A 23,264-nucleotide genomic window follows, 5' to 3' on the forward strand; every position below is an offset into this window, starting at 1 on the left:
ATAAAAGGTTTATTATAAATACAATTAGGCCAAGTTAAATCTTGGGTTAAGTACTTTAGAGTCAAATTATAAAAACACAACACAGACCAAAGCATAGACCCTGTTCAGAAAAAAGAAGTTTTTCTAGGGAAGTCAGACCGTATCAAAAATTTAGAATAGGACACCTATTCATGGGGAATAAAATACTTTACAGTAAGCCAAGGGCAGTAGACCCGTTCAGTCATGCAGTGAGTTAGTTTAAGGAATCACTTACTAACCAACCCTGTTAGGATACTTTTCTGAATAGTGGAACACAGATTCAAGGAAGAATAGAAACCCATAACTACATTTAGGATAACGGGTATATCAGGTGAGTAAGACCACCTTGTTTAATATTCAAGTACAGTTGCTTTTCAGATCAGTGGAACACAGACTACGGTAAACAATACATTTCTGCACTAATTTAGGATTGCACAAGACCAAGGTCAGCTACACCTAACAGGACGCTAGGGGTTTTTCACTCCCCTGCCCTTTGTCTACCTGAGTGCCTGAGAGTTTGAAAGGAAACAGCTCCCACTGGGGGTCTGGCTGTTCTGATTGGACAGCCACCCGCCCCTTTCTGTAAGCTGCTGAGAGATTGCAGGGGAGTGTGCTGAAACTGAATAAAAAGGTGAGGTTCCCGAGGTGAAAGGCAAGTCAACCAATGGAACTTGAAGTAACCAATGAAGACGACCAGACACGCCTGAAGACCCTTTACAACACAGTGAATCGAACACTGCTGTCCTGACCTCATTTTCTATGCGAAAGAAGAACTCCTAAGACAACTCCTTCCCTTTGGCTGGTGGGACCAACCGGCCCGGAGATAACAATCTGAACCATCTCCCGAGAAGCTCTGCAGACCACGAATACCAAGAAACCTCCGACCCCAATCGTAGTGCATTGTCTTGACATGGCCAAATATGTCCAAGTCTTAGCTGCGCTCCAGGGGAACCTTCAGAGACACAATCCAACTCATCCAAGTCCCCTCACCAGAGTGCAGGACTCCAGGAATAAAATAAGATTGATCAGGCAAATCGTGTCCTTTGTTGGTGCTGCAGACCGGGCACCAAAACCGCAGACTGACTAGAGAAGCTGAAGAAATCTGTGCCAGAGGTCCCTCTCTCGAGACTCATTTTCCTGCCTTTTCATCACAAGACCAACAAATCCAGAGACTGGGTCTGTCGCTTCTGCACAGGGAAGAATCCAGCCACAAACATTTCTTCTACCCTAAGGTACTGTGGGGTGAAAAGGTATTGCTTACCTTTAACTAAGAAGTAGCTCCAGAGTGCATATAGGTGTCCAGGGTGTCCACTCTTATGACGCAAGATGCCGCCTTGTGTCCCTTTTTCCGAGTCCTTTAACAGGGTCTCCGACGTTGTTTTAATTCTTCTAGCATCCTTAACTAGACTGAAAGCATCCACTGGAACATTTGCTGTTCTGCTGCTTAGTAAGACTTTGAGACCTCTCCAAACTGACTTCTTTTTTACATAGTTAGGGATTGTACTGCTGTAGTTTGTAGATATAACATCTCTAAAACCATAAACTCCTCTATTGTTTGACTAACCAACCCTTTTCCTTCTGAAAAAGCTTAATCTTAAGTCGTTTTTCTAACTAAATACAATTACCCTATAGCTTTGTCTGTGCTCGAGTGCGCAGTCATACAGATAATACAGTAATAGTTACCTGTAACTGTTATTCTCCAGCATGGGTCTGGCATGGATTCACATGCTCGTGAATATTCCCAGTCAGGCCGGGTATCCTCAGTAAAAGAAAAAAACTGTTTGACATTCATTTACAAACGGACTTTCACCTATAAACTAAACTGAGCTCTGGGTTATATTGCCCCCAGCCAATGACTGCCCTCTCCCTAAGCCCCTACTCTGGCAGCCATCTTCAAATTTAGTACCGCGTAAAGTGTCAGTATGACCAAGGAGAGCCGCAGAGGGGCAGGAGGGAGGGTTTGCATTGAATCCATGCTGGAGAACAATAGTTACAGGTAACTTGTTCCTTCTCCAGCATGGGATCTGGCATGGATTCACAAGCTCATGAATAAAGAATACATAGCAGTACATACATACACAACCACAGGAGGTGGCAAGGCGCAACAGAAGCAATTACTCTTACCTCATCACCAGGCTCACCTTCAAGTGAACATGTTGCGTAAAACTGCTTGGCCGACCTTGGACTCCTCTCTGGAATCCCTGTTGACGCAGTAGAATTTCATGAAGGTGTGCATAGACCTCCAAGTAGCAGCCCTTCAGATGTCCGGCAGGGTATCACTAGACAGGAATGCCGTGGCAGCGATCCTTCTAGTAGAATGGGCTCTCGAACAGCCAGGCAGCGGCTGGTTCGCCAACGCGAGACAATGAGTGATGCAGCTAGAGAGCCACCTGGAGATGGAAGCCTTGGACAAGGCTTTCCCCATGGTTCACAGGACAAGTTCACAAAAAGGCGAGAAGTCTTCCAGAAAATCTGTGTGCGGGCCACATAAAACTTCAGCGCTCAAGCCACATCCAGCGAGTGCCAAGTCCTTTCAGCCGATGATGGAGTCGGAAAAAAAACACAGGCAACGCCAAGGGTTCGTTGAGATGAAATGCCAAAGGAACCTTGGGCATGAAGGAGGGGTGCGTCCGCAGCAGCACCCTTGTCTTGTGGAAAGTCAAATAGGGCCACTTACAGGACAGGGTCTGTATCTCACCCACTCTCCTGGCGGAGGTGATGGTCACGAGGAAAGCGATCTTCCAAGAAAAGAACTTCAGAGGTGCTTGATGAATGGGCTCAAAAGGGGGGCATGAGCCTAGACAGCACCACGTTGAGTTCCCATGCCAGGGCAAGCGCCTTCACTGGCAGGAATAATCGGAACAGTCCTTCAATGAACTCCCTTCACTAGACGGTGTGACCAAAGAGAAAACCATCCCAGAGTCCTGGTGTAGCGGGAGAACTGCCAGATGCACTTTAATGGAGGCATGTGCCAGCCCAGACTTGGCCAATGACAAGTACGGAAGGACTCTCAGAGGTTTAATCTTCTGTGACCGGTACCAAGTCGGGAAACGCTTTAATTTGTGCACGTAGCACTGAAGAGTCGACAACGCCCTGGCAAGGACCTTCCTGCAGTCCGCTGGCAGCTCGTACCCACCGAACTCTAACGCTGCAGGAGCCAGGCCTTCAGGTTCAGCGATACTGGGGGTGTTGCTGACATGCTGAGCAGGTCTGGGTACCAGATCTGCCTCGGCCACGCTGGTGCAATGAGGATCATCCTGCACAGACACTGTCTGAGTTGATTGATGACTCCTCTGGCACTTCGTCGCAAAAAGATCAATCAGGGGTCTGCCCCACCCGAGGAAGAGGCTGTCCACTTAGTCCTGCCTAAGCTCCCACTGGTGGCAAGAGTGCAGCTCCCTGCTGAGCAAGTCAGCGATGGTGTTTGTTACTCCTGCGAGGTGAAAAGGAACAAGAAACATCCACTGGGCAACGGCTCAGTTTCACAGCTCCTGCGCCTCTCTGGAGAGTGCTGGGGACCTGGTGCCCCCTGCTTCCTGATGTAAAACATTGTGGTGGTATTGTCCGTGAAATGACTTCAGGGCCCTAAACACTGCCTGCAGCTCCAGGATTTTGATGTGGAGCTCCTTATCCTCTGGCACTGGAAGTCTATGCCTCTGGTGATGTTGGAGCGCACACCCCATCACCTTGCCGCTCGCCGGAACTCCTCGTCGAGAACCATCCTGTCTTTGAAGCTTCCGGACACCTGGATCCAACGGGCGTCCAGGAATTCCTGGCGTGGTTGCATCTGCAACCTGCAGAGCCTGATCGTCCTCATCGTGGCGATCTTCAGTGCCAACAGCCGTTGCACCTTGCCCAAAATGTCCGCTATCCTTTCTTCCGAGGGGGCCGCCAGGCAGGACATTGTGTTGAGCTTGCCCCCCCCCTCCTCGGAATAGCGCGTCCTGCGATGGAGTCAAGCAGGATTTTACATAGTTCCCCCGAGAACCTCAGATCTGTCAACAGATGGACGGTTCTCTCCATGTGATCGAAGGCAATGTCCCCTGACTTGGCCCGGATGAGCCAGTCGAGGTATGGGTACACGAATTCCCTGTAGGCGCAGATGGGCCGCCACCAGAGCCAGGCACTTCGTAAAGACTGTGGGCGCCGACTTCAGTCCAAAGTGAAGAGCCTTGAACTGGTAGTGTTTCCCCAGTACAACGAAGCGCAGGAACTTGCAATGTTTTTCGTGAATGGGGACGTGGAAGTAAGCGTCCTCTATATCCAACAACGAAAGGAAGTCTCCCTCCCCCAGTTGGCCGAGCACGTGCTGCAACGTGACCATCCTGAATTTTTGGGACTTGATGAACTAGAGTCGTAGATTGAGACTGGGCCTCCAGCCCCCGGTCTTCTTGCTTACTAAGAATTATCTGGAGTAAACTCTAGAGCCCCAGAGTTGCTTTGGAACCAGCTCTATCGCCCTTTTTTTAACATGGGCCAAACCTCCAGCAGCAGCTGAGGGATGTGTTGTTCCTGCCGGGCCACCGGTGGTATTCGCGGACACTTTTGTTGAAACTCCAAAGTGTGTCCATGGGCTAGAGCATCTAGTACCCATCGATCGATGGAGATGCTGCCAGCCGGACTCACACCGGGGTGCAGGAGTGGGGGCGCAAAGTCTACCCCGGTTCAGTCCTACTTTGAGGCCGGAGTGCCGCCTTGGAAGCCTTGACAACGGCAGCCACTTCCGAAGGCCTTGGAGCTACCCCTGTAGGCTTCCTGGGTCGCGGAACGGGAGGGCTGGAGGTAAGAGGAAGATCTGCCACCGGAGCCCTTTGAAGATCTGCCCGACTTCCCTCCTGAGGGATGAAAGGACTGACAGTGCTGTTACAGCGTGCCCAGGGCACGGGGAGTCTATCGATCTTGAGGGCCTGAAGAGATTTATCATCTGCCTTTCCAAAGAGATTGCCTCCGTCGAATGGCACGTCCAGGACCCTCGTCTGAACCTCTTGCCTAAAGTTTGCAGCATTCAGCCAGCCACAACGACAGAGGAAAACGCTGTTTCCCATATGGTGGAACCCAGTGTCTGCAATGTCCAGGGCCACTGTAATGGCGTGGTCCGACGCCACCTCGTCCTCCGGAAGGATCTCCATTGCCTCGGCCAGTTTGTCCTCGGGGAGGACAGCCAGGATCAGGGCCATCTTGTACCATAACTCCCGGGCGTGCCTGGCCAGGTTAGCCAAAGCGTTCACCGTCTTGAATGTTGTAGATTACCTTCCTACCCATGGTATCCAACTTCTCCTCGCTGTCCAGGGGGAACGCAGGCTGAGGACTGGTTCGATGACTTCTTCCACGCACCCGTCGAGACCATGGAGTCCGGTGATGGTTGTGACCACAGACACTTGGGTGCACACTCCGGAAGCCGGCATTTCTTTTCTTGCTGGTCTATTTTCGCTGGGGCTGAGGCAGGGTTTTGTAGCGGCAATGATGAAGGAAGCCTGTCTCTTCCGGAGTGAGCTGGAAGAGTTCCAATGCGTGGACCATCATGGAGTGGAAGAAGGAACAAGTTACTTACCTGTAACTGTTGTTCTCCAGCATGGGTCTGGCATGGATTCACATGCTCATGAATATTCCCCGTCGTCAGGCTGGGAATCCTCGGTAAAGAAAAATCAGTATCAGTTTCGTTTCTGATCTGTCTTTCGTAGTAGTAACCAATCACTGATCTCTGCGTCATTATCTGACCACAGCCAATGACTGCCATCTCCCTAAGCCCCGCCTCTGGCAGCTATCTTCAGATTTGGTAGCACGTGAAGTGGCAGTATGACCAAGTGAAGAGCCGCAGAGGGGTAGGCGGGAGGGTTCGCATGTGAATCCATGCCAGACCCATGCTGGAGAACAACAGTTACAGGTAAGCATGGGGTCTGGCATGGATTCACATGCTCATGAATAAAAGAATACATAGCAGTACACACATGCACAACCACGGGAGGTGGCAACAGGCTCAACATTAAGCATCTCTTACCTTCTCACCAGGCTCACCTTAGGCGAACAGGTTGCGCAGCACTGCTTGGCCGACCCTGGACTCCTCCCTGGAATCCCGGTCGACTCAGTAGAATTTCGTGAAGGTGTGCGTCGATCTCCACGTAGCAGCCCTGCAGATGTCCAGCAGGGGCACACCAGATAGGAACGCCGTGGTAGCTGCGATTGCTCTGGTGGAATGGGCTCTCGGACGGCCGGGCAACGGTCGGTTTGCCAACCAATGACAGTACATGATACAGCCGGAGAGCCACCTGGAAATGGAAGCCTTTGAGAGAGCCTTCCCCGGATTGACAGGTCCAAAGTTCACAAAAAGCTGTGACGTCTTCCGAAAACTCTTCGTGCGGTCCACGTAGAACTTCAGCGCTCTAGCCACATCCAGCGAGTGCAAAGTGCTTCCAGCCGGCGACAAAGGCGACGGGAAGAAAACAGGCAACACCAAGGGTTCATTGAGGTGGAAGTCCGACGGCACCTTGGGCATGAAGGAGGGATGCGTCCTGAACACTACCCGTGTGTCGTGAAAAGTCAAGTACGGGGGCTTGCAGGAAAGGGCCTGGATCTCTCCCACCCGTCGTGCGGAGGTGATGGCCACAAGAAACGCGGTTTTCCACGACAAGAACTTCAACGGAGCTGAGTGCAGGGGCTCGAACGGAGGTCCCATGAGCTTGGTCAGCACCACGTTGAGCTCCCACGCCGGGGCCGGAGCCTTCACCGGCGGGAACGATCTGAACAGTCCCTTCATGAATTCTTTCACCAGACGATGAGACCACAAAGACGTCCGTCCCGTGGTTCTGGTGTATCAGGAGATCGCAGCAAGATGAATCTTGATGGAAGCGTGCGCCAGTCCAGCCTTGGCCAGCGTCAGTAGGTACGGCAGTACTTGAGGAGCCGTAATACGTAGGGGGTTAATCTTCTGTGCGTGGCACCAGGCAGAGAACCTCTTCCATTTGTGTCTGTAGCATTTAAGAGTTGAGGACGCCCTGGCCTTTGCAAGAACCTCTCTGCAGTCGGCCGGTATGTCGTAACCTCCGAACTAACGCTGCAGGAGCCAGGCCTGCAAGTTCAGCGACTTCGGGTCGTGATGGAGGATGGCGCCTCCTTCCCTGGAGAAAAGATCCGCGTCCACTGGCAGCTTGATTGATGGGGACGCTGACAAGTCCAGAAGGTCCGGGAACCATATCTGCCTCGGCCACGCAGGTGCGACGAGGATCATCATGCACCGTGACCTCTTGAGCTGGTTGATGAGCCGAATCAGCCACGGCAATGGAGGGAACGCGTATAGAAACAGGCCCTCCCAGGGGAACGAGAAAGCATCGCCCATGATCCTCGGCTGGGGAAACCTGCTGGCGAACCTCCGGCACTTGGAGTTCGTCGCCGTCACAAACAGATCGATCTGGGGTGTGCCCCACCGTTGGATGAGGCGGCACGAGCGCAGCTCTCTGCTGAGCGAGTCGGCGATGGTGTTTTTTTATTCCTGCCAGATGAAACGGCACCAGAAACATCCCTTGGGCGACGGCCCAATGCCACAGATCCTGCGCCTCCTTGGACAGGGCTGGGGATCTGGTACCGTCCTGCTTCCAGATGTAGAACATGGTGGTGGTGTTGTAGGTGAAGATCCTCACCACCTTGCCCTTGAGGGACGGAAGAAAGGACCTGAGGGCCCAAAACACTGCCCGGAGCTCCAGGACGTTGATATGGAGTGACTTCTCTGTCGGAAGCCAAAGGCCTCTCGCGTGCAGATTGTCGGTGTGCGCTCCCCACCCTTCCAGGGAGGCATCCGTGGTCACTGTCTCCTGGTGGCCCGGGGTCTGGAAGTCCATGCCCGCCGTCAGATGTGTGCGGGTGCCCTACCACCGGATCGCTCGTCGGAAGCTCTCGTCGAGTGTGATCCTGTCCTCGAAGCTGCCCGTCGTCTGAATCCAGCGAGCGTCCAGGAACTCCTGTAACGGGCGCATCCGAAGCCTGCACATGCGGATGAGATAAATGCAAGAAGACATCATTCCGAGGAGGGATTTGATGGACCTCACCCTGGCCGCGTCCGCAACCAGCATCCGCTGCACCTTGCCCAAGATGGCCCTCGTCCTTTCCTCCGACGGAGGCCAGAAGCGCCACTGTGTCGAGTTTCGCTCCCAGAAACAGTGCGTCTTGCGCAAGCACCAGGTGGGACTTGGCATAGTTTATGGAAAATCCCAGGTCCGTGAGTAGTTGGACGGTCCTCGCCGTGTGCTCCGCGGCGAGTTCCCTTGTCTTTGCTCGGATGAGCCACTCGTCCAGGTAGGGGTAGACGTGGATCCCCTCCAGGCGCAGCCGCGCCGCCACCTGTGCAAGGCACTTGGTGAACACCCTGGGTGCTGACCTCAATCCGAAGGGAAGGGCTCTGAACTGGTAGTGACGTCCTTGGACCACGAATCTGAGAAACTTTGTGTCCCTTTAGGATGGGGATATGGAAGTAAGCATCCTCCAAATCCAACAACGACAGGAAATTGCCCTCCTCCAGCTGACCCAGGACGTGCTGGAGGGTGACCATCCGGAACTTCTGTGCCTTGATGAATTTGTTCAGTCGTCGTAGGTCCAGGATGGGACACCATCCTCCTATCTTCTTCACGAGGAAGTATCTTGAGTAAACTCCGGAGCCCCGAAGCCTCTTTGGGACGAGCTTGATGGCGCCTTTCTTGAGCATCGCCTTTACCTCCAAGAGAAGTTGAGGGACGTGATGTTCCTTCCTGGCCAGGGGGGGGGGGACGCGCGGGCACTTCTTTAGAAACTCGAGCGCGTGACCCTGGGCCAGGGCGTCCAGAACCCAACGGTCGGTGGAGATGGACTCCCACACGCTGACCGAAGTTCGCCAGCCGGCCTCCCACCGGGATGCTTCGGTGGGTGCCCGACCCCACAGCCGGTTCAGTCTTGCTTCGACAAGGCTTTGCCGCCTTGTCCTCTCTGGCAATGACGGCGGGGTCCGCCCGACTTGCCTCGTCCCCTGTAGGCTTCCTGTGACGCCGAACGGGCCGCTTGACGATAGGTGGAATATCCGCCGCCGGAACCTTTGGAGGCACCCTGCTTGCCTCCGGTGCTCCGAAAGGGCGGCCGTCGTTGCTGGAGAACACCAAGAGCCCGGGCCGTCTCCGTGTCCGTCTTGATAGCTTGTAGGGAATCGTTCACTGTTTTCTCAAACAGGTTGCTCCCGTCGAACGGCATGTCCAAAACTCTGGTCTGCACGTCCTGCCGGAAGTCCGTTGCCTTGAGCCATCCACGCCGCCTAAGGCACACGCCGTTGCCCAACTGGCGAAACCCAGTGTCAGCGATGTCCGTCGCTATCGTAATGGCGTGGTCCGACGCCACTTCTCCTTCCTGCAAGATCTCTAGGGCCTCCGCCCTCTTGTCGTCCGGTAGGAAGTGCAGCAGGGGGCCAATTTTGTACCACAACTCCCTGTCGTAGCAGGCTACGATAGCCACCGGGGGGGGGAGGTTGACGTAGAGGCCGAAGCCCCCCCGCTTTCTTCCTGGCCGCCGCGGAGACGACCGAGTCCGGGGTCAGCTGTGCCCGAAGGCACAAGGGGGCCGCGTCCGGGACCCGGTACTTCTCCTCGGACCGATCCCTTCTCGCAGGCGTTGTGGATGGGTTCTTGAGGAGGGCAAGACCCTCATCCCAGATATCGTCCAATAGAGGTACAGCGAGGACCGTCTTCCTCTTGGTCTCGCGCCGTTGATAAAGGAAACCTTCCTCCTTTTCTTCCGGGCAGAGCTGGAAAAGCTCGGATGCCCTGGCGATCATGGCATGAAACGATCCGATCTCGTCGGGCGGGGAAGCCCGGGGAGGAGGTGACAAAAGATCCTCGTCGTAAACCTTGTCATCTGTACCCGTTGCGGCAGTGTCCGTCCCCGTATCATCCCCACGGGTCGTGGAGGAGGGCTGAGCAGGGCGCGATGGTTGAAAAGGAGGTGGAGGATGAATCCTTCTCTTAGGAGGAGGGCTCCTAGAAGGGCCTGGCTCCGGGTCCCCCGTCGGGAGCGGTTCCTCGGTTGGTGGTAACGGCAATCTCGTCCTTATCTCCGAGCATAAGGACTGTATAGCCAACAAAATGGCCGCCGAGTTGTCTTGCGGCACTGGTTGAGGGGATTCCGACGGGCGGTCAGGAGCCTCGTCGGCACCTTCGACGTTATCGTCGTCTCCGACGTCGGGGTCCCTCCCGACGGGCTGGTCTTCTTCCACGCCAATGCCGTGGCTTAAGACTTCGATCAGCTCCTCTTCAGAGGTTGAGGCCGAATCCACGACGACCTCCTGCCCCCCCCCCTTTTTCTTCTCCGTCGGAGGTTTCACGGGGGTCCTGTCGATGGGCATGAAAGAGGACTCCCTGCGCGGTGGCAGGGAGACTCTGGGCCCCCGAGGTCGCCTCCACTGGTGTAGCCTCCACAGGCTGAGCCAGGGCCGCCGCAACTGTCTCGATAGAGGCCTTGGCAGGGTGGATCAAGGCTTTCACCACCTTAGGTGCGCTCACCGCCTTCTCCTGGGGGAGGGGGGGTCAGCGCCTCGCTCCCCCTCCGATGGGGCCTTCGAGCTCGACCGGGGTCTCTCCAGGAGCTTCGCCGGGTGCTCGGCCTTCCTCTTACCCGAGCCAGAGCGTTGGCTCGTGGTTGATGGCGCCGGGGAGGATGCGCCCTGCATGGCAACCGTAGAGCCCGACCGTTCGGCGCTCCCGGTGCCAGCGGACTCGCGGTGCTTGGCCTTCTGTTGGGCCCTCGTTGCCGGGGCGCCCTCAAAGGTCTTAGACGACCACTCAGACTTCTTTTTCTCGCCTGACGGGCTCTTCCCTTCCAGCAGATGGCGGTCCTTCATGGTCCGCTCCGACATATTGCCGCAAAACGCACAGTCCTTCTCCACGTGCGTCTTGTCCTCATGCAGGCAGTAGAGGCAAAGGGAGTGTTCGTCCTGCTTAAAGACATTCTGAAGCTGGCATCCAGGGCAGACCCTGAACAGCTTTCCGGGCGTCGAGCTTCCCTTCTCCTGGGCCATGTCCGAGATGGGCCTGAGAAACTTCTGGAGTCCTCCAAAAGCGTGGCTCGACGAAATCTTCAGCCTTGAGGGGCGTAGAAGAATCCGACACGGGTCCCTGTTAATTGGATAAAGAAACGGTGGAGCTTGAGGCTCTTTTGACCGAAAAAGAGAGAAAATGTTCCTATGAAAAGCGCGAAAAACGCACTAAAGCTCGAGAGCAATAGCACGAGGATCCCAACACTTGAACATGCGGTAAAAATCTGAAGGTGGCTGCCAGAGGCGGGGCTTAGGGAGATGGCAGTCATTGGCTGTGGTCAGTATGACGCAGAGATCAGTGATTGGTTACTTCTACGATAGACAGATCAGAAACAAAACTGATACTGATTTTTCTTTACCGAGGATTCCCAGCCTGACAATGGGGAATATTCATGAGCATGTGAATCCATGCCAGACCCCATGCTGGAGAAACCCACTTCGTCCGGGGGAGAAGCCCTTGGCGGCGGTGAGATGCTGCCTTTGTCAGTGCGCGTCGTCGCTGTGTCTGTCCCCATATCCCTAGGGACGTAGGGCACTGGCAGCTGGAGTGGAGGAGTAGAGTGCCTCTTCTTTTTATTCAGCTATGGTGGCCCATCCTTCCCCCAACGTCTTCTGGGATAGTGTGGACGGAACCCTCGTCCTCCACATCAGAAGAAATATCCGTGCCCTGGAGTTCTTTCACACCCCTGCTCCTTTTTTGGGTCCTGAGGTGTCGGGCTAAGGGACAGCATCCTCTTTTCCGGGGTCCTTTCAGCTGGTCTGGCTGAAGCTTCCCGGCTGAGAGAAAGAGCCACTCTGGCTGCCGCAGGGGTACCCTTGACCGGGACAGCCCCTTTCGCCTTCGAAAGGGTGACCACCACCAGCTCGATAGAGGAGGATGGTTTAGCCTTTATCACCTGGTCCTTCACGGGCAGGGCAGGACAGACCCCTTGTTCTGCTGTTTGGCCTTCTCCTGTTTCTCCCGCAGCTTCTCTGGGGTAGCCGACTCTCTTCGACGAAGAACTGGGGTGATGGCTGGGGATTGAGGCCGCCGGATATGAGCGTGCCCAGTCCATCGCGGCTCCCGCTTGTGCAGCAACCACTCCGGAAACAGACTCTGCTTAGCCATGGGCCCCCACGGATAGAGCACCCCTCAAATGACTTAGAAGCCTGCTCTGACTGGGTCCGATAAGGCATGCCCCTGTGAACCACACGGGGCAGGGCCTTGGCTTTGAGCCACGCTGCCAGCCCGATGCGCCAATCCTTCATAGTGTGCTTGGTAAAGCCACGACAGATCTCGCAATCCTTCTCCTTGTGTGTCGGGTGTAGACAAAGGCACTGGTAATGCTTGTCCTCCATGAAAACATTTCGCAAACTGCAGCTGGTGCATAGCTTGAAGAGGGGGATCCCATTCTCTTCCTCCAACATGGTCCGGCGTGCAGTGTAGGCACGATGGTCTTCTGGAAACTTCAAAGAAGAAACACTCTAAGATTCCGGCCTTGAGGGGTGATGAAAGATGCCGAAAAACGGATCCCGGTTAGTCGGATGAAGAAACTATGGAGCACACTGGCTCGATGGAGAAAAAAAAAATAGGGTTTTCCTAGCAAAAAGTGTGAAAAAAACACAGCAAGCTCTAGGAGCGAAACACAAGGACTCCCAACACTTAGACGTGCAGTAAAAATCTGACGATGGCTGCCAGAGGAGGGGCTTAGGAAGAGGGCAGTCGTTGGCTGGGGCAGTACGACCCAGAGCTCAGTCATTGGTTTATAGGAGAAAGACAATAGGAGAAAGAGTAAACTTAAGTGAAACTTTTTTCTTTTACCGAAGAGTCTCAGCCTGACAACAGGGAATATTCATGAACTTGTGAATCCATGCCAGACCCAATGCTGGAGAACTGTCAGTGTCAAATAACAATTGCACCACAAGCAACTACAAACTAAGCAGTGGCCTTTGATAAGTATTTATATGCAATCATGTATGTGTTGGTTAAGTGGTCCAAGCACTTTAAGACATTCCTTGTGTAAATAATAAATATAGTTTATTGGTTTAAGTGTTTCTTTAGACTATTGTACTAACTGGATTCAGAGTATTTGCCCACAACTCACATATTGCTCTTCTGATAAGCCTGACTGTTCTGCCACTTTACCAAGGTCCCTTGAGTAGTACAGACTGAAATGAAGAGTTGGGGATCTGCATGTCATTGGTATATTTGTATTTCGTTCATTTATATAGCGCAACTGGGCGCATATCTTGAGGAGGCAAAGGTTACGATTACATACATGGAAAAATGATAGAGTACTAGCTTACAGTAACATACAGGTAGGACTAAGGTGATACAAAAATATATATACAATATAAAGCAAAAGAGCATGTTACAGGCAGGAGGGATATACCAACAGTTCCTCAAGCACAAAGAGTATAAAGAAGATTGGAGCATCAATCTGGAATCGGTTACAATTTGATCTTGCCAACTGAGTATCATATGAATAGAGGAAACTGACAATTCGTCTAGAGAATCATTTCTCAGTTGTACCACATTTATTCTAGAAAGAGCATAGAGGCTTTCGCCTTTGGGATGCAAGCTACGTAAAAGCAACTTAAGTGCCCTTGACAATGATGGTAGTAAGGGAGAAGGCACTGTGCCCAATGCTCCAAGTATTCCTTGGGGACTGGTAGCTTAAAAGGGAGAGAAACAAGTGCCAAACAAAGCACCCCCTTTCTATCTCAAATCGCACAAACCCACGGAACACAACAAATATGGGTACAGACATTCCCTTGCCTCTCCCCTACAGTACCCGAAATGCTAATTGCATTGCCTTGCTGCTGCATTTTAAGGTGAGCAGTGATGCAGCCAAGTCAAATGGGCGAATGGGGTCAGAAGTGAATATCAGCAGAGACTAGTGCCTAAGAACATGGGCAGGGATAAATATGCTACAAGGTGAGGTGTGGAAGAACTTGCGGTACAAGTATCACCAATCGCCTGCAAGTTGCCATCACCTGCACCAGAAAAGGCTTTGTAAACAAAAAGTGACATTTAATAATTAGAAACCATCTATAGCATGTTCAGAGAAAAGCTGTCTCCCATGTTCAGTTCTAAGTGTTTACAACTTGAAGGCAAACCATACTATTGTGATTGAAGGCTTAACATGTGGTTAAATGGACAGTACTTGCATGAAAAATCTTACCAGGGGTGTTGGTTTCCGAGGAGGGTGGAGTAAGAAGGGACTCCGGACCATTTGGAGTGACCGTTTTTACTGGTACCAAGCTGATGCGCCTAGCAAAAAAAAAAATATGACGAAAATAAGTACAATCTGCAATTTGGTATCCACAGCTTTGAAGAATTCTTGATTAACATGAGATGTCGGATTTATAAACACCCCCTGCACAGGCCACAACTCGACTAAACAAATTGAAAAATACAAATGTTTCATTTAATGAATACTTTACTGTGTTTTTTCTTTTGTAGAAAGCTTGTTGGCTGGGGATGGCTTTGTGTTGCATGGTACTGGGAGTGAACAGCTAACCTTACCTTCTTTCAACCAAGATGTGCATTTCAACAGCAGCTTGTAAAAGCAAAAAAATAATGCTAGAAGTCTGATTTTCTGAATGGTTTTGAGCTGTCTTCCGTTGTAACTTGGGAATAAATTGAAAACCTCACTGTTAGAGAGTTTTCCTAAAGTCCACCAGGGGATAAGTGTAAAGATTGGGGGGGGGGGGGGGAGGACGGTTATCTGTACTCCTCCTGCCCTCTACATGGCAGAGTAGACGCACAGAGCAGCCCAGCCAAGATTCTCTATATGGTAATGTTGGGCGCGCAATCAAGGCTTAATCTCTCAGGGGGTGATTCAGGCTGATTATTAAGTACAGTGTAGTCCCTACGACCTCACAAAGCAATGTACACAATTTTCGTGATAAAACAGTTCTTTATACAAGTAAGGTTCAAGTTATATACACACACAACCTTGTGCTCAGGCAATACTAAAATGATAAATATGTACAATATCTATGTGGTACCACAGTTAACTCTTGATTCCATAAAAATGCACCAATTGCTGACAGTCTCAATGGCATACAAATCAAATAGTAAAGTGAATCGATGTAAGAGGGAAGACGAGTTGGGTTAAACAACTGGCAGAATACTGCGTGCCTACCACTCCTGGGCAACCTGTAAATAAAGTGCATCAACAAGCCCAGTCCATATGTTGTTTAATATAGTCTTGGTTCCTTCTAATAAAGGTTTGACTACCTCAATGTACCTGGTTTAGCAGAGTTCTTGAGTGACTTCCCTTTAAGGCAGGAGCCACAGATTGTCGAGCTCCCTCGAAGGAAAGGGTGAACGATGAGGTTGAGGTGGCAGCTTTGGTCCTTGCGGTGCTAGTTGACAATTGGTCGTGGACGTCCTGCGAAGATGAGGCGTCTGGTGCACCTCGACGACAGTTCGTTGCCGCAAAGAGTCAATGAAGAATGTAGGCCCAGCAAGGGCATCAGGTCTTCGATCAGCACTCAACCACGGCTGGCTTTCGGATCTGCATCTTTATGGACTTATGGACTTCGGGTGGCAGGAAACCCAACGGTGGATTCTTCTCGGTTCGTTGGTGACCTTGACTTTCTCCGGTGTGACAAAGCTGTCAACGGTGATAAGGGAGTCCTTGATGTCAAAGTGTCTCTAGCAATGGAGCATTGCGGCTCCGGTCGACAAGGTTACAGCGGTCCTCTGAATCTCGGTCAACGGTCATCGATGGCCTCAACGTCCTGGTGCCTTTTCAGATTCCTCGACTGTCCCAGTCTCTGGTCAGCAACCTTTCGATGACTGACTTCCATGGAGCTTTGGTGAAGGTTAGCTGATGCACGATGTTCCCTCATCGCTCAGAAAGAGGTCTCCTAGCCAGGTCCTCTCTTGGATCAGTCCTTGAATGCACGACAGCTTTCAGATTGCGTTGCAGGTTTCAGCAGCAATTCTTCTTCCGGCTCGGCTTCGAGTGTAAGCATCAGTTTCAATTTCAGCTTCTGAACAATTCCAGTAAGTGAGGTCCCCAGATATACTGCTCTCTCCTTCAGACTGTCGAGCCAGGCTCAGGCAGCCAATCATTCAGAAGGGCATTCTGCAGGCAGCCAGCCAATCTAGCTCACAGTGCATTCAGGCCATTCTTCTCCATGCAGACACTCGCAAGCAATGTGGATTGGGACAAGCACCCAGCAATTCAGCACTCCACACTGCATTCATACCAGTTTCAAGCAGGGCTGTCTCAGTCATTGTGTCACACACTAGAAACCAGACACCCATAACATGAAATGTATATTGGTCACACACTCAATTCACCCAGGTCCCACCCCAAGGGCATACCCACAACAAGCAGTCACTGGAAAGGCTCCAGCCAGTCTGGCCTGGAACTCCCCACAATACCATATGAAACTTCCACCCAACAGCCAGACAGGGGAAAGGACAGAGTCAGGGCTTCCCACGACTTTAGGAAAACAAGGTAACCGGTAATAGAAAGCAAGCGGCCACAGGGGCCATCTGGTCTTCTATCAGGAATCAACTGATTCCAATGACGGGGCCTGGGAATCCCAAAATGGAGGATGCTCTGAGCACCTGTAAAATTCAGCATGGAGCTGCCACCAGCCCATACCCTGCTCTGTGGGCCACACACATGTGCCCGATAACATACACTAGGTGTACAGGGTTGTACCCTCACCCGTGGGTGCCATAAGGGTATCCCAAGGGTCTGTGCACCAAACCAAAAGGAGGAAGAGCTGCACTGCCAGAAGTCCCACATGGACTCCAGTGCACAAAAATAACATGATAAAAAGAGTACAGGACAAGGACACAGAGGCCCTGTCCCTCCAATGCATTTCCAGCATCACAATAAGACACTAGAAAACTGGTTCCCTTGATGTACAGGTCCCAAATCTTAGTTAAGCCCTGAACTACCCAAAAGGTTTGGTAGCTATGGCTGAGCAGCCAGGCTTAACAAGAGAGAATGGCTGTAGTGGAGCACAAAGACCTTTGAACACACCTTTGGTCAACAAGACACCTACACACAAAGTTATATAAACATAGGATACTCTATATACTAAGCAAAAAGATAACTTCAAAACTACACAGGGAAGTAAGATAGTTTGCACACAAACAGTACTTTTGCAGTTGTAACTCAATTCAACAGTGGACCTTAAGATGAATTTCAGGTAAGGGAAAGAGGTTCTTCTGGTTAGCAAAAACATCAACTGACAATTATGCAATTTAATACTGGTAAGTGAAAGCACTTTGTAATCACTTGTAGACAAGTTGTAAGTAACTAAAAGTTATGTAGAGCATTCACATACAATACTGTGAATTACTGTTTCAGGAAAATGAATTAACAAATCAGATTGAACAGAAAGCAGGTAAGGCTTGCATTTAGATTCACAGGTGCCTAAGGCTTTAGTAGCCCTTGCCTATCTAGGTTTGAGTGTCTCAAAGTCAGATGGAAGACCAGAAGAGGCCGGGCACAGGCTGAAGAATGTCGAGAGTTTGTGAAGACTTTATACAAGCAGGTAAGCTTTCAGTTTTGGAAAAGGGGTTCAGGGAGCCGGCAGGCTAAACGTTGGTACTGGGCGACCAGGTATAGATGAACACTCAACCACCCGAATCAGCACCCCAGCAACGAAAGATCAACAAAACGACCCAAGCAAAGTTATAACTTAAGTCTCACAGTACCTTGTGAGTGAAGACAAAATTGCAGCAGTACAACTTGGTGATGCAGAGGCAGCAGACATGGACATCAGAGTCTGTCAGGCAGATAGAAGAAGCAACACTGGAGGGATCTTTGCAGCAACAGTCGGTTGAAGAGGACCCCAGCAAAGGATTCTACACAGTTCTTTGATTTTGGCGCCCTTTTCAAGGTATTGTAACGCTCACCTGATTCCCGTAGAGGCGCCGGTCTTGACTGGGCGTATACCGTATCTTCAGAGGTGATGTGTAACACACGGCTGGCTCTTTGGGCTGGACCTCTGTGCACTTTATGTCTGGCTCGAAGGGTAAGATGTCTGCAGATAGAAAATGTGGGATTAATGAACTGGGTTATTGAATGTCTATCTTCTTCCCTTTCTCTTCTCCTGTAGAACCCCAAAGGTTAACGCTCTGACCTTAGGTAAGTGAACGCCGTGCTCTCCATCTGCCTCGAGGCAGGGTGCTGTAACCAGTTTCTTCACTGGATAAGGGGAGCAGGCCTCTTGACTTCAGAGGACTGCTGTCCGTCGTTTACTGCACGAACGGTAAGTTTCGAGTAATTCTAATGTCTTTAAAGTCTTTAGTAATGATGTCTCTTGTTTTGCAGGGTTCCGGCGATGGCGGATGGCGGGCTGAAGTGAGTTGAAGATGGAGCCCGTGTGATGAATAGAAGCGCCTGGAAGCACGTAAGTAAGCGCTTGTTGCCTGCTTCACGATGCGCTCTAACTGTCTTTTTATTTTGCAGGTACAAGTTCGGGGCGGCTGCAGGGTGCCGGAATACTCACTGGGTTAGATGTGGAAAGGAGTAATGGCACGTGAGTATTAAAGTTCCCCAATGTCTTTAAACACACCTTGTTTTGTCTTTCAGATGCGGGATGCAGCGCCGAAGGCCTCCGGAGCATGCGAAGAGTTGGTAAGCTTTTGTCTTTCAGATGCCGGAATGCAGTGTGAAGACCTCCGGAGCGCACGAAGAGTAGGTAAGCCTTTGTCTTTCAGATGCCGGAATGCAGCGCGAGGCGTTGGTGACAGCCGATGGACCAGGTAAGTGAAGAGCTGTCACTGAAGACCGTAATGCTAACCTGTTCTTTCTTGTCTTTATAGGTGTTGCTGAAGACTGAATTCAGAATGGTAAGCCTTTTTCCTTAGGCCCAGGATCAGATGCAGAAGACACGATGAGCGTTCTGCTGCTGAGGATGCAGAATAACGCAAAGCAAGATTCATCCATCGGGTGTGGTTTAAATAGCCTCCTGTAGTGCTTAGATGTCTCCTTCCACAGCCACGCCTAGGTAAGAAAAGAGTTCCTGCTTTCCAGAAGAGTTCCAGTGTTCTGAATCTAGGGAGTGGCTCCTGCCCCGCCCAACAGGAAAAGTAGTTCCAAACTGAAGAGGATCAGAGGCTCAACTGGCAGGCAAGTAAGCAGCATGGTCTGCTGCAGGTAAGTCCACCCAAGCATTATGAGCCCGGCGCTTCCAGCGCTGGGACTGGGCATATTTATGAGCCTGGTGCCACTGGCGCCAGGACTGGGTCCAAAATGTCCCAATTGGGACTGGTTGGCACTCGGAACGTGGTTTATGGATCTGCTTCCAAGGGAGTTGGGAAAACCCTGACCTTTTGGAAGCAGAGATCATGACAGGTATCTAGGATGAACGATTACCGCCGGTTGGATTCTTCTCATTCTCAGTCAGGCCATTTGTAGCGAAGATTTTAACGCGCAGAATCGTGTCTCTGGAGGTCCAGTAAGACGTCAGCAAAGTTTCAGCACTATTTGTTTGCAGGAAGATGACCCGCATAATGGCCAGAGGCCTGTGTATTGGCGTTTTGCAAGCCAGGAAGGTCGCAGCTTCTTCAAAGATGGCTTAAAATGGAGTTCGTCTTCAGAGGGAGGAGGTCATCTGGGTCGGAGCTTGCCTGATGCATGGAAAAGAGGGTCGGATTAGGTAGCGGAAAGTCTGGCGGCTCAATCGGTACCTGAAGGTTGCAGCAGACGTCCTTCCTCTTTTCAGATTTTTTCTTCCAGTGGTCGACTGGCTTCAGGTGCAGGACCCTAGCCTTTTTTAAAGAAAGTTCCTATGTACAATTGAGAAAATTAAGCTCAAAGTGTTTACTTTGGGGCATCCATTTTGTGATTTGAAGCAGCCTCCTCTGTGCTTGTTGAGCTCTGCTCTGGCAGCACTAATCAAGCAGCAAAAGCCCCCTACTGGGAGCTTTTGCTTACTGCAGCCAGAGCAGAGCTTAACTTGGAGAGGAGGCTGCCTTCACTTTCATTTTATGTGTTCTGTGCTCCCCAAGCTCAGGGAAGCACAGAACACGTAAAATGAAAGGTAGAGCAATTCTAAACACTTGGCCAGCTGCCAGCAGAGTTTTCATAATTGCTGCGACTTTCTTTTCGAGATTAACTAGAAAATGTCACAGCAATTTTGAATACTCTGACGAATGCCGGCGAAGTATTCATAATTGCCTGGGCATGCCTACATTAAAATCATAAATACAAGGTTGTATTTATGATTGCAGTGGCTTTCGCTTTGAGTCTCCCCGGGCTCGTCCAGCCCAGGGGAGCCCGTCAGACTCAAAGCAAAAGCCAACGTAATCATAAATACAACGCGGTTGTGTTTATAATTGCTGTGGGTTTCTTTCCAAGTTTCCCGGGCTCACCCAGGCCAGAGGAGCCCAGGAAACTTAGAATGAAAACCACAGCAATTATAAATACAACAACGTATTCATAAATGCTGTGTTTTTCTTTGTTATTCAAAGAAAAAGAAATTCACTTACCGGCAGCAGCCTTCCTGCCTGCATTCTCTGCCATTGCAGCAATAATGAAGCAAAAGCCGCCGTAGTAAAAGCTACCAGTAGGTGGATTTTGCTTTATTAGTGCTGCAAGGGCAGAGATTAACACAAGCACAGGAGGCTCCTCCATTTCAGAAAATGGATGCCTCCTAGTTCTTAATTTTTGGGTTCCAGCATTATTTGCTCAAAATTTTACATCAGAACCTTCTTTAAAAAGATGTTTAATATAGGTTTTTGATTATTGCCCATCATTTAAAATAACATTTTTGAGCGCACTATTCCTTTAAGCTACATTCAATCTTTGGGTGCTCGCTTTTCCCAAGGGACAACCAGGCACCCAGTTTCAACTGGATCCCGCAGTCACACTGGAGGACAAAGAACCGAGGAGTTTGGAGTCCTCCCAGACTCACCAGTGTTTTCGGGCAAAGACTAAAGAAGAATCAGGACCTTCCTCCACCAGAATGTTAGTAGGACCAAGAAAGATCAAACCAGTGAGTTGGTGAAAAAAAGACTGGGGCCATTTTGGAAAAAACGTCAACCTTGTGCCCCTTACCGCAGCTGTAAATACAGCCTGCGATGAAATTTACACAAAACATGGCAGAAAACATCCACTGGCACCAGCCACTCATGCGAGTTTGTTACTGTAACTAAAGCGTCACAGGAGAAGAGAGGACATTTACAGATGCCACTGAAAAAGATGAAAGGTACACTTCATTACAAAGACCCAATGGAGGTGCCCAGAGTACACAGATAAAGTGTAGTGTGTGAGGAAAAGGGCTCCCACTCACCCATAAGAGTCATAAAAAGTCCAATTGTCTGCAAAAGGAGCTGGAGGTCTCACTAGGGGAGGAGAATACCACACAAAATGGAAATTCTACCCAACACTCAACCATAAAGGCAAATTTCATTTTTAAAAAGGAGGTTCATATGGGAGTGGAGCATGATTGGTTTCGAGTAGAGCAAGGCTTTAAGTCTAGCATTATTTGGGTAGAGGGCTTCCAAGATCACCTTTCAAAATAGTAATACATTATTCTATCTCTTGAACTCTTAACAGGCAGCTACAATTTCTCAGTAAAAGCAGAAAACTGTTCTGGCAACAATGTTAGTTTGCCTTAGTAATTATTTTGTTACTGGTAAACAAAGGTTTAGCGTGGCTCCAAAAAAGGAACACCCAAAATATTGATCAAATGAATATTTGCCCATCCCACAATTTAGGTTGAGGTGGAGGTGAAGGTGGGACGAGTAAATCGGAGGGAGAGAGTATCTATCAAAGAACTTTGCTGAAGGAAATCCCGCTGGCGGAGAAGGCATTTCAGTACATTCCTTCCTCCGAGAGAATTGATACACCTTTCCGTCAGACAGGTACATGAGCCGCGTTAGCTGTGGCCAGAATAGCTGTACATTTCAGCCAGGATGACAAATTGGTGTCTCTAGGCTGGATTGTAGATTTATACACAGCCACCATACCATGTTCCAGAAGAACAAGTTACTTCTTACCTTGTAAAGTTCTTTCGACGGGATGTTCCTCCGACGTATTCCTCATCTTAGATATATCCTTCCAGCTCTGCTGGCCTCGGAAATTTTTTTCTCCAGAGGGCGCTGCGCGTCGACGTCCCTCGAGTCGATGTCCTTCGACAGCCGCCGTATCGACGCTAGACGTCATCCTGCCTATAAAGGTCGCGCGCAGCGTCCGTTGCTCAGTTCCGTTTTGTAGCCCACAGTATTACTGTCTGGACTAGACTAATCACCCTGAAGGAGCGTAAGCTGCAACAACAAGGGAAGTAGAACTGCGGGGATGGATGGGAGGGTCGATGAGGAATACGTCGGAGGAACATCCCGTCGAAAGAACGTTACAAGGTAAGAAGTAACTTGTTCTTCGAAGGGATTGTGTCCTCCGACGTATTCCTCATCTTAGATAGGCTCCCATAGCAGTATTCTATATTCGGAGGAGGGAGTACTGACTTCACGCTGTCTTCTATTGATGAATAGAATGCAGTACAGCCCTTCCAAACCTAGTCTCTTGACTAGAGGAGGAATCCAGATTGTAAAAACGTGTAAAGGTATGGACAGACGACCATGTAGCGGCTGCACATATGTCTTTAATCGGCACGCCTCTTTTGAGGGCCTATGAAGCTGCAATACCTCTGGTCGAATGAGCCCTAAGGTTTTGAGGGGGCTCTTTCCCTGCCAGTTTATAACATTCCAGAATGGCTAGAATGATCCATCTGGAAATGGTCTGCTTAGTTATTGGTAACCCCAGCTTGTGACCTGCGTAACCTACAAACAGCTGGTCTGCCTGTCTTATCCTGGCTAGTCTACTAATGTAAAAACTTAAAACCCTCCTAGGGTCTAGTCTGTGTAACCTCTCTTCCTCTTTCCCCGGGTGAGGAGGAGGATAGAAAGATGGTAGGGTAATCTTCTGAGAGATATGGAATTCAGAAACTACCTTTGGGAAGAAATTAGGCTTCACTTGCAGGACAACTTTGTCTTTGTGAAAGATTGTATGAGGGGGTTTACAAGAAAGAGCTTGTAATTCGCTCACCCTTCTAGCAGATGTAAGTGCTATTAATAAAACAGGCTTAAGGGTAAGGAATCTTAACGAACAAGAATGGAGAGGTTCGAAAGGTGTACCCATCAGGAAAGTTAGTACCAAGTTTAAATCCCATAGGGGAACTTGGAATGGTCTTGGGGGATAAACATTGGTTAACCCCTTTAGAAACTGTATTACCAAGG

At 50.4% G+C, this 23,264-nt stretch overlaps 1 protein-coding gene across 1 annotated transcript in view; it reads right to left on the bottom strand.

Moving 5' to 3' along the window:
• Positions 1–23,264, bottom strand: part of CHAF1B (chromatin assembly factor 1 subunit B) — a 541,423-nt gene that overhangs the window by 19,884 nt on the left and 498,275 nt on the right. Inside the window, exon 14 of the mRNA XM_069636112.1 lies at positions 14,224–14,312. Coding sequence (XP_069492213.1) covers positions 14,224–14,312 — 89 coding nt within the window. The remainder of the gene's footprint in view (positions 1–14,223; positions 14,313–23,264) is intronic.

Source organism: Ambystoma mexicanum, chromosome 7p (assembly GCF_040938575.1).
Source record: "Ambystoma mexicanum isolate Mex_15411 chromosome 7p, UKY_AmexF1_1, whole genome shotgun sequence".
Classification (NCBI taxonomy): domain Eukaryota; kingdom Metazoa; phylum Chordata; class Amphibia; order Caudata; family Ambystomatidae; genus Ambystoma; species Ambystoma mexicanum.